The sequence below is a fragment of the Quercus lobata genome, chromosome 11, assembly GCF_001633185.2.
Source record: "Quercus lobata isolate SW786 chromosome 11, ValleyOak3.0 Primary Assembly, whole genome shotgun sequence".
Taxonomy (NCBI): domain Eukaryota; kingdom Viridiplantae; phylum Streptophyta; class Magnoliopsida; order Fagales; family Fagaceae; genus Quercus; species Quercus lobata.
This window is the reverse complement of record NC_044914.1, coordinates 56,075,274-56,086,531: the sequence shown is the minus strand read 5'-3', so window position 1 is coordinate 56,086,531 and position 11,258 is coordinate 56,075,274. Positions and strand designations below refer to the sequence as shown.

At 36.4% G+C, this 11,258-nt stretch overlaps 2 protein-coding genes across 5 annotated transcripts; both read left to right on the top strand.

The window, feature by feature from the left end:
- Window positions 1-867: 867 nt before the first annotated feature.
- Window positions 868-7,347, top strand: LOC115968701 (probable galacturonosyltransferase 3). 4 transcript variants are annotated; one of them, XM_031088174.1, is made up of 9 exons: window positions 868-1,097; window positions 1,422-1,474; window positions 1,608-1,668; window positions 4,030-4,080; window positions 4,151-4,288; window positions 4,551-4,682; window positions 4,768-5,102; window positions 5,194-6,139; window positions 6,960-7,347. In XM_031088174.1, exons 1-9 carry the CDS (start codon window positions 1,032-1,034, stop codon window positions 7,233-7,235), a joined length of 2,058 nt encoding a protein of 685 aa, XP_030944034.1. In that variant the 5' UTR covers window positions 868-1,031; the 3' UTR covers window positions 7,236-7,347. The 4 variants fall into 4 exon arrangements, with proteins under 4 accessions (XP_030944034.1, XP_030944036.1, XP_030944035.1 ...); XM_031088176.1 differs by having other exon boundaries at window positions 926-1,097; window positions 4,177-4,288; XM_031088175.1 differs by having other exon boundaries at window positions 1,005-1,097; window positions 1,608-1,663.
- Window positions 7,348-7,875: 528 nt separating this feature from the next.
- LOC115968700 (pentatricopeptide repeat-containing protein At2g17210-like) lies at window positions 7,876-10,281 on the top strand. Its single transcript, XM_031088173.1, has one exon. The coding sequence runs from the start codon at window positions 7,908-7,910 to the stop codon at window positions 10,125-10,127; it is 2,220 nt and encodes a 739-aa protein (XP_030944033.1). The 5' UTR covers window positions 7,876-7,907; the 3' UTR covers window positions 10,128-10,281.
- The last annotated feature ends 977 nt before the right edge of the window (window positions 10,282-11,258 follow it).

Below are 11,258 nucleotides of genomic sequence, written 5' to 3'. Positions count from 1 at the left end.
AGTTGAATTTGTATTATCCATACCATTAAATATCACTTAAGTTTGTAATTTGGTGTATTACTATACTTTCATCTCATATAAGAATAAGTCCTGCACGTAGTCCTAAATGAAAAATTATTTTATATATTCAATGTACCGATACATCCCTTCACTTAAACATGGATTCTATATTCAAGTTGCATTGTGAATTTGTGAGTTTATGTTAACTTAATTGGTAAAGTGAGTAAAATACTTTGAGTTAGATTTTGCCTAATAAACATCATTAGTGTGATGTTGCAAGCATTTGAAATATTGGATACTTTTTCTATTTACACAAAGTATAGTAATAGACTAAAGAGTTTTGCTTGATTCTAATGCTCCGTAAAGCAATATGGGCATGACACGTGTCCTAAACTAATAATTTATCAACTATTCTCCCATCTAATGCTCTATAAAGTGGCATGACCATAACATGTATCTTAAAATCATCACTTATTAGGCTATTCCCCCATTTAGTGAACGAGAGCATTGAATGAAAAATTTGATTGGTAGATTGTACACCAGTGTTTTGGTAATTATAGAATACTTCTAAAGTAGAATAATTAATAAATAAATGTGTTCTCCTACTTATTAAATATAACAACAAATCTAACTAATTAAATTCATAATGAAATTTGGCTTGGGTCCAGTATGATGTCCAGTGACCAATTACATCAAACTCATGCATTTGACATGTGTCACTATTATGATAAGTATAATGTTACCATTATGATGAGTTTAGTGCAATTAGACACTAGTCAAGAAGAAGGAGAAGAATATGCATAGTTTCAGATTATGTAATTTTGTGTGTTTTTACTGACTAAATGCGCTCCTACCGCGCACGTTAGCAAAACCCACGCCTCCTTAATCAACCAACGCGCTCTGAAAAACGAACAAGAAAAAAGACCAACACGAAGAAGAAGAAGAAGAAGAAGAACCAGAAGCCAAAAAGCCAAACCCAACTCATACATAAACACAGACTCTCTCTCTCTCTCTCTCTCTCTCTGTATATAATGGAAGCTGGTGAAAAATCATTCCCAAGCTTTCATTCTCTTCAAATACTCATCTTCATCTCACTGGTAAATCAATCATCTTTCTAATCTTTTCTTCTTTTTCAAATTTTCAAGATTTCATTTTTACCCTTTATTTCACTTTGGATTTTCTACTTGTTCTACGATTTCAAACACTGTATTGAATTGAAATTTCACTTCGTTAGATCTCCATGTTCACACTGTGAATTCGTTTGCATTTTCCTTTTTTTTGGGGGGGGGGGGGTTTCACGCCATTGATTATGCTTAATTTGGATCAATATCACTGTCTTTAACTTCAAAATCAAAATTTTGATCAGACCCATTAACCATTAGTGGATTGATTAGTTGTTAAACTCTCTATTGTTGTTGCAGATGCTGTGCAATTTGGCTTTTGTCAAAGCAAATGTATCAAACCCTTTACCATTGTAAGTGGCACACTATAAATTTCCTCTCTTTTTATTTGTTTGGGTTTTTTTTTTTTAATTGATTTAGTTAGCTTCTTTATGTGTTTGTTGGTGTTCTTGGTTTTTAAAATTTGAATTTTTTTATGCGTTTCAGTCAAAGAGAATTCAATGAGTTTCGGCCCTTGTATTACTGCGAACGATGCCTTGCGGGCAAGGTTTCAATCTCAATTCTTCTTCGTTCTTACTTCTATGATTTATGGATTGCTATAGAGTTAAATAATGGTGTTTCATATCTTGTCATTTAAAGTTTATAGCTTCATTGTCAATATTGCATACATCATTGTATCGTTAACTATTTAGAGTGTGTTTGGATGAGCTATTCTGTTTGCATATTTGTTGAAAGTACTATAGAAAAGGAGAGGGAAAAGGGGTTTCTTTTTGGTGTGGGCTTGCCAAAATAAACTCAAAAAGCCCAAAAAACTTTCATTTTTCTGTGTTTGCGAAATGCACACTAGTGTAATTTATACACACTTGTTAGTGATGCCATTTGGGCAAGGTTTCTTATAACCTCATTCCCATAAATTGTACATTATTGTATTATTGACTATTTAGTGTAATCTATCAACACTTGTTAGCCTTCTAAATATAAGATGTGCTTGTAAATTTTCTAGAGGATGGGGCTTGGAAACTCTAGAAAACAAGTAAAGCAAAGATGGGGAGGTATTGGGGTGGGTTGTCCTGTAGGGGAAACCTGAAACCTTAACTTCCCTGTCTGTAATTTTAGTAACATAGGTAAGTATGAAAGTGGTTGAAGGAACTATAGTTATTGGAATTTCTTAGAAAACATTTTTCTTAGTTCTAGATGAGAAGAGATTTCAATGTGCATATCTGAGATTATAACAATATTTCATGTTGAAACAATTGGGTATATTTCTAAATATTAAGGGCTTGTTTTGCTGTCCCATGAATTTCAAATGACACCATCCATAATTTTTTAATAATAGGATACTGGCTAGGTTAGGGTTTCTGGTGTGTCAAGTGGGTGTTTGAGGGTTTGAGTGTTTGTGTTGGTCTTTAGGGTTACTTAGGGTTCCAGGTAGTGCTAGTGTTGTATGGGAGTTGGGGTTTGGAAATGGACTTAAGGAATGATGAGGGAGTGGAAAAAATTCAGGAATAAGTGACTGCTTCAAGGGAGCGCTACCTTGTCCATGATAAAAGAGAGAATAAGAGAGTGAGAGAAACTTTTAGAGAGAAAGGAGCAGAAAAGTCATCAGCTTGTGGATTTTGTCCTTCATTACTTTACAAAAGACTTCTATACACTGGTATGTTTAATTCTCATTGGTTAGCTAATAACACGTGTGCAAAAGGTTCTGGAATATTATCATGTGGTAGATGTGCCTAGCCTAACTAATTCTATTCAACTAATTAAGCAAGTGCTGAATGTAACCGACTCTTTAGCTAACTACAAGACATGTGCTTTTATCAATCCAAGCATGTGTTACAGTTACAAAAATTCATGCCTGGTCAATAAAGCCTTCCCCACGTGGATGGTTAGTTACTAGAGATCCCCACAAAATTTGGTAGTCATTGGATGCACCATCATGGATTGGCACATCAGGAATGCCAAGAACCAAGTTAGACTCCCAATCACATGACTGAACTGCCAATTAGGGCACACTGTTTCCCAATCAGCAATTTAGCTTTGGTGGCTGATTCTGCTTCCTTTTAGCTCCAAACAACGTCTAAGATGAACCCATGACTACACTTCAAACCATTTATATTGATACTTGTTATGCTTGAGTTACCTCACTTATGTTGTTGCATTTGTTTGTTTGAGAATTTCTTAGAGAACGTTTGTCTTAGTTCCAGATGAGATGAGAATTCAACTTGTATATCTTGAATTATAATATTTTTTTTGATAGGTAGTATTATTATTATTATAATAGTATATCTTGAATTATAATATGATTCAACGCTGAAACATAATGGTGTTTTTATATATAATAAGGGCTTATTTGGTTGTCCCATGAGTTTCAAATTATACCATCCATAATTTTAGAGCACCTTACACAAATGCATGACCTCACTTCAAGCCATTTATAGCGATAGTTGCGATTCTTGAGTTACCTCATTTACGTTGTTGCATTTGTTTGTTCAAGCCTTTACCAGATATGAATGGAGCCATTTAATTCCAGCGGACAACCAAACAGACCCTAAGTATTTAGCAGTTGTAGGAAAGAGATCTCAAAAATAGAACTGGTAAAATTATAATATTTTTCAACTGTCAGCAACTGTTTGGTGAAGGAATTAGTTTAAGGGATTTGTTTAAAGGTAGGGGAAGATAACATGATGTCTATGATGTGGCTGAACATATGACTCTGTAGTATGGCTGAAAAGTATTCATGTGGCTGGCAGCCACTTGTGTTGTTAAAATGCAACAGCCATACAGATTTTTTGACACCCACGGACCTTCATCCTCTTTTATGATTTTAGAATAATTACCTCTGTAAAAAACTTTTTACATCTTAAATTTTTTTTACATTTGTTGACTGTATGGGCATATCTTTGCTAAGCAGGTGCAAGATACTGCTTCTGCTACTGGAGTCAGCAATTATCCAGATGAACAGGTAATTCATAGAGTTTTTTCCCCTCTCTCAGTAGATAGCAGTGATGCTTATTTTTATACATTTCATACAGGATATTGACATCATTGCGACATACAGTGATACTTCTGGTGCTATTCGAATTAGTAGGGTGAAAATGAGGGACCTATCTGCTTCCTGGGTATGGGAAAACCCTATGGATGTTCACCATGACCAGTCAACAAGTTCTGAGGTACTCCAATTTGATTTTAACATTGATTCTTTTTCAGATAGCAATAATGTACGTGGAAGTACTTAATCATACCAAAGCTGAGATAGTTTGAATAATTATGGGAACCATATAGATTATATATATAGAACTTCATCTTCAATCATTTTTTTTTCCTTGCCTTAATAATTCGATTTGTTTAGTTTAAGTGGCTGACATTACTAATTGAATTATTATCTCCTAGTTATAGACACTGACATGCCATTTTCCTGTCTATTCCTTTCAGACAGTGGTTGATTCATTTCAATATGGGATAAGATCTGGAGAGAATGCTGAGCATTATATCGATGGGCATCAAGATGGTAGAATCCCATATCTTTACAACTCATCAATGAGCCCAGTGAAGCGCATGCGGCAGGTGAACCATCAAATGCTTCTACTAGTGTTCCATAGATATGTTTTGTTAAAGTGATTTTAATTTGTAACAGTTCCTAGCCCTTTAGATAGCACGGAAGGAAAGGAGGGATCTCCGAACTGCACAACTAATTCAACAAGATAAAGAAACTGACAACCAGATGGCAGAAGCAGCAATTGAAAGATCTAAAAGCCTTGACACCTCTGTCAAGAGAAAGTACAATATATGGAGGCGAGATTTTGTTCATCCACATTCAGATTCCATCCTCAAACTTATGCAGGACCAGATGATAATGGCCAAAGCATATGCAAGCATTGCCAAGTCTAAGAATGAAAGTGAGCTTTACAACGCTCTTATGGCACACTCCAACGCAAGTCAAAGTGCTATTGGAGAAGCACATTCTGATGCTGAGCTTCACCCAAGGTATTGCTGCTCTTTGTCCTCTGTCCTGGTTACCAGGCATACTTGCTCGCTCTTGGTTTTCATGCAGTTTTTTTCACTATTCCAATTCCAGTGCCCTTGATCAAGCAAAAGCAATGGGTCACATTCTCTCTAGAGCAAAAGACAAATTATATGACTGCGACATCGTTGCAAGGACATTTAGAGCCATGGTTCAGTCAACTGAAGATAAAGTAACTGCAATGAAGAAGAAGACTGCTTTCTTGATTCAGCTAGCTGCGAAAACAATCCCTAAACGATTGCAATGCCTTCCTCTGCAGCTTGCAGCAGATTATTATATGCAGGGTTATTATAGTAAACCGGATCTTGACAAAGAAAAGCTTGAAGATCCTTCTCTCTATCACTATGCCATCTTTTCTGATAATGTACTAGCAACATCTGTGGTTGTCAATTCTACCGTGCTGCATGCAAAGGAACCTGAAAAACATGTTTTTCATGTAGTCACAGATAAACTGAATTTTGCTGCAATGAGAATGTGGTTTATTGTCAACCCTCCTATGAAGGCAACAATCCAAGTTGAGAACATTGATGATTTCAAGTGGCTGAATTCCTCATACTGTTCTGTTCTACGCCAACTTGAGTCCGCGAGAACTAAAGAATATTATTTTAAAGTAAACCATCCTACTACCGTATCTGCTGGGGAAGACAATCTTAAATACAGGAACCCAAAATATTTGTCCATGTTGAATCACCTAAGGTTCTACCTTCCTGAAGTTTACCCAAAGCTGGACAAGATCCTATTTTTGGATGATGATATTGTAGTTCAGAAGGATCTCACGCCTCTTTGGTCCGTTGATCTGCAAGGGATGGTAAATGGTGCAGTGGAGACATGCAAGGAAAGCTTCCATAGGTTTGATAAGTATCTCAACTTCTCTAATCCAAAGATCTCTGAGAATTTTGATCCAAATGCTTGTGGTTGGGCATTTGGCATGAATATTTTTGACTTGAAGGAGTGGAAAAAGCGAAATATAACTGGAATATATCATCGTTGGCAAGATATGGTAAGGCTTCATTTGTCTTCTTTCTCCATTCCCAATCCAGACTCCCCCACCCCTTTTCAAGTTCTTATCATCTATTAACTTTGTATAAATTGTTTATTTTATGTGTTTCTTTTATTATAGTACATTTATGCAAAGTCATGTGTACAAATATATGGTGATGGTGACCATAAGTGTGCAATCATTTTGGTATCTAGTGGTATATCTTTCGGCAAAACGCCTAGTAGTTATTACTTTTTACTTTTTAGGGAAATGACATATAGGTCTTTAGGTGTAGGGTGTGATGGGCTGAATGAAGACGTTATTTACTTCATGAATGTAGTCTCATTGGATGATAGTATTATATGTGTTTGTGCCATATCAGTATGGGAGTAATCACTAGATTGTGGATCGTCAAGATGGTTGTAGAGGGGCGTGTTTGAGCTTTAAACATCTTGTATCCACTGTGTTGTTAAATCAATTGGCTGTGTGTGTTCCGAAGAACTTTTGAAGGCTTTTGAATCCCATCCTCTCTAGTTTTAATATTCTTTTCTTTGCAATTGTGAACCCCATGACTCCACTATTTGCTTCGTGGAGGATGCTACTATTTAATATTATTTTAATCTGATGATAGTGATTGCAATTTCCATTTGGCTGTTCTTATAAAGGATTATTTTTAGCTTTTGGTCCATACCACTTGTTTCAGAAATTGTTTTAATTAAGATTCTGATATTTATCCTATTCCTAGTTTGCCCAACAAACATTGATGCCTTTTCATTCATGCTATAGATTTAGATGTAGTCTTGCTACTCAGGCTTGCAACTGATGTGAAACTGTTTTGCAGAATGAGGATAGGACCCTTTGGAAACTTGGCTCATTGCCACCGGGACTGATCACTTTCTATAACTTGACGTATCCACTGGATCGGGGTTGGCATGTCTTGGGACTTGGCTATGACCCAGCCCTTAATCAATCAGAGATAGAGAATGCCGCTGTCATCCATTACAATGGAAACTACAAGCCATGGCTGGATTTGGCCGTTTCGAAGTATAATTCTTACTGGTCTAGATATGTTATGTTTGACAACCATTATCTTCAATTTTGCAACATCCGCCAATAACTATTTTTTGTCCCTCTCTCTCACTCACCCCCGGTCCCCCACACGTGTAATGTTTGAATTTCAAAATGCCTCGTTGCCCATGTAGAAGTTGCCAATTTGTTTTATGATCTTTCATTACGCTGTGTTCAAATAATAAGTTAAAGGACACAACTTAAAAAAAAGAAAAAAAAAAAAAGACATTATATTTTTTACAACTCTTGACATGATCCTATTGTAATTGGTGTATGATATAAGGAATGTTAATAGTAGACCTAAGTGAAGGTGATTTTTTTCAATCACAATTGGCCATGTTAGGAATTGTGAAAAAGTTGTGTTCTTACCATTAATCGGGTTCAAAGATGAACATGCATGACTGTACCTTAAAAGAAGTAAAGTCAGTGTAGTTAACCTAGCCATCTTATAAAAAGGTCAATCTTAAAATAAATTGATCCAAGCTAGTTTCTGGTTTTCGAATCATTTTTATGGGGTCCATAAAATGGCATATCTTAATTACCTATACACCGCCAACTATGTGCTTCTATATGTATAATATTAAAATCCATTCCAAGCTTACGGGAGTGATAGCTCGTATGCATATGAAGCATTGAATGTGATGTTTAAAATGTAAAACTACCTCCTCATGTACTCTGAAAACCTCATTTTCAAACAAGTGCTTGCATTTGATTCTTTGCAATGCGCTTCCCAACAACTCAATTATTTTCAAAGCTCCCTAATTGGATATTAAGAATCAGGGAGTCATCATCTAATGGGAAATGGGAAGAAGTGTTTTCCCACTATAACCAAATGAAAAAAGCTGGAATTCAACTAACAGACCCATCAGCTTTCCCTCCCATTCTCAAGGCATGTTCAAACCTCTCCTTTAGACATGGAAAGTCTATACATGGAAGCTTGGTTAAACAGGGGTTTGAATTGTTCACTTCAATTGGTAACTCCACCATGGACTTCTACATGAAATGTGGAGACTTGGGTTCTGCATTAGCAATTTTTAACTGCATGAACAAGGATTCAGTTTCTTGGAATATAATGATATATGGGTATCTTCAGAAAGGAGATTTACAAGAAGGGTTGCTATGGTTTATGAGTGCAAGGGTTGATGGGTTTGAGCCAAACACTTCCACCTTGGTGCTTGTAATACAGGCGTGTCATAGTCTTAGAGCTAAACTTGAAGGACTGCAAGTACACGGTTACATTTTTCGAAGTGGGTTTTTGGCCATTCCTTCAGTTCAGAACTCTTTGTTGAGTTTGTATGCTGATTCTGACATGGTGAATGCACAGAAAATGTTTGATGAAATGTGTGAAAAAGATGTTATCTCTTGGAGTGTGATAATTAGTGGTTATGTGCAAAATGTGGAAGCTCAGGTTGGTTTGCAGGTGTACAGAGAGATGGTTTTTGAGGTTGGCATTGAGCCAGATGGTGTAACTATGGTGAGTCTCCTTAAAGCATGTGCTAGTTTAGGGGACTTGAGTATAGGAAGAATGGTTCACGGGTTAGTGATCAGTAGAGGTTTCATTTTTGAAGTGTATATTGGGAATTCTTTAATTGATATGTATTCTAAGTGCTATGATGCCGAATCTGCCTTTAAAGCCTTCAATGAGATGTCTCAAAGGAACAATGTCACATGGAATTCTATATTATCTGGATTTGTCCTAAATATGAAGCATTTGGAAGCTTTGTCATTGTTTTATTCGATGGTGAAGGAAGGAATTGAGGCAGATGAGGTGAGTCTAGTCAATATTCTTCAGACATGCAAGTTTTTTGTGCAGCCATTTCACTGCAAGTCAGTCCACTGTGTAATAATCCGGTGGGGATATGAATCAAATGAATTGGTGCTAAATTCTCTAATTGATGCTTATGGAAAATGCAATCTTATTGAGCTGGCATGGGAACTTTTTGATGGGATGGAGAGAAGAGATGTTGTTTCTTGGAGCACAATGATTGCAGGGTTCACCTATTGTGGCAAGCCAGATGAGGCAATAGCTGTTTTCCAAGAGATGATCTATGCACAAGAGAATCTCAATGTGGTTACCATTATCAATCTTATTGAGGCTTGTTCAGCTTCAGCTGAACTGAGAAGGTCAATGTGGGCTCATGGAATTTCAATTTACAGAGGTTTTGAAGCAGAAGTAGCAGTTGCAACTGCAATTGTTGAGATGTACTCAAAGTGTGGGGCAATAGAAGACTCAATGAAAGCCTTTGAACAGATTTCTGATAAGAATGTTTTTTCATGGAGTGCCATGATTGCAGCATATGGCATGAATGGCTTTGCACGTGAAGCCTTAACTTTGATTGCTGAAATGAAAAAACATGGAGTGGAGCCAAATGCTGTGACAGCTCTTTCAGTGTTATCTGCTTGTAGTCATGGTGGGTTAATTGAAGAGGGGCTTGGTTTTTTCAATTCAATGATTAAAGATCACAGGGTTGAGCCTGGATTGGAGCATTACTCATGCATGGTTGACATGCTGGGTCGAGCAGGACAACTTGATAGTGCAATTGATTTAATCAAGAAGATGCCTGAAGGTTTTGAGGCTAGTGCAAGTATTTGGGGGGCACTTTTGAGTGCTTGTAAAAGCCATGGGAACAGCAAGCTTGGCGCAGGAGCCATCTCTCGTGTTCTTGAGTTGGAGCCTTTAAATTCATCAGGTTATTTGCTTGCATCAAGCATGTATGCATCAGGTGGATCATTTGTTGATGCTGCAAGGATGAGAAGGTTGGTGAAGGAGAGAGGTGTGAGGGTTGTTGCTGGGTACAGCTTGGTGCATGTAAAAAACAGGGCATGTAAATTTTTAGCTGGGGACACGTCCACCCCACAAGTTGGTGAGATACATAGTATAGTTGATCAACTTCATGGTTGTATGAAGATTGATGAGAGTTTAGCAGTCATTGAATGCTGAAATACAAAATTGTCAATCTTATGTTTCCAACGGCATAGATTCTCTCCCATTAAGAACGCTAAGAAGGTTGGTACCAAGCATGTGAGAGTTTCATCTAAGGACTAAGGGTTGATAAAGTCCCATTCAATGCTCAATTTTATGGGAAAGGGTTCAGTTGTTTATAGGCATAACCATCAACAAGAGAAAAAGAAGGGAACGGACTGCATAGTTGCACACTAAATTATCGAAAAGATTGTACTCATTCTGTGGCAATCTGGAATTGAATTTGAAGAACACCTAAAATGACTAAAATATTTGGTTGATTTGGCTTATTTTCAATGGTTTATTTGTCTTAAAAAATAGGCTGCTATATTTATAAAAAAAGTGAAAGTGAAAGTTATTAATTCCGTTTATAACACACTCCTCCTTTGGCAAGAGCTTTATCTTGACATTTAAAAAAAAAAAAAACTAATCTGATGATTCTGATCGGTTAATGTTGTGAACCAGGATAATTTACTATATGAAAAAGATAATCAATTTTAGATGACCAATCTCCTGAACTTGAGAGAAGAAATAGACATTTTTGGTTAATTTTCTACTTAATTCTCATTAATGAATTCAATATACATAAATAGCCAAAGATGAGATAGCCTTATCAACAAATCCTAAAACATAGGAACTCATCATACCCTAAAACATAGGAATTTATTTCAATACAAATAAATAACAATACTAATCTATCTAAGAAGTCTTATTATATCACTTATCTAAATTCGAATAATTTATATAGTACCCAAGTCATAACATTCCCTCCCCCTTCAAGATGAATCTTGTCCTCAAGATTCAAGGACATAGAAATTGAATCTTGCAAACATCGATTGGAGAATACTTGAACTCGGATTTTAAAGTGAAGAAGGATGAGAATTTTGGTGTTAGGCATGTCCTGCAATTCTTGAATTACCTCTTGGAGCACCAAGGATAGAAAATTCCTACATTCCTCAATATAAAATTTATCAGGAATTACAAAATCGATGTGCATACTCATTGGTGCAATCAAGGTTGTCTTTTCTTGAGTCATAGGAAGCATCACAGTCTCAATCTTTCTAACTTCAATAAGCTCTCGTCGGTCATGCACCATGGAGGGTTGATCAT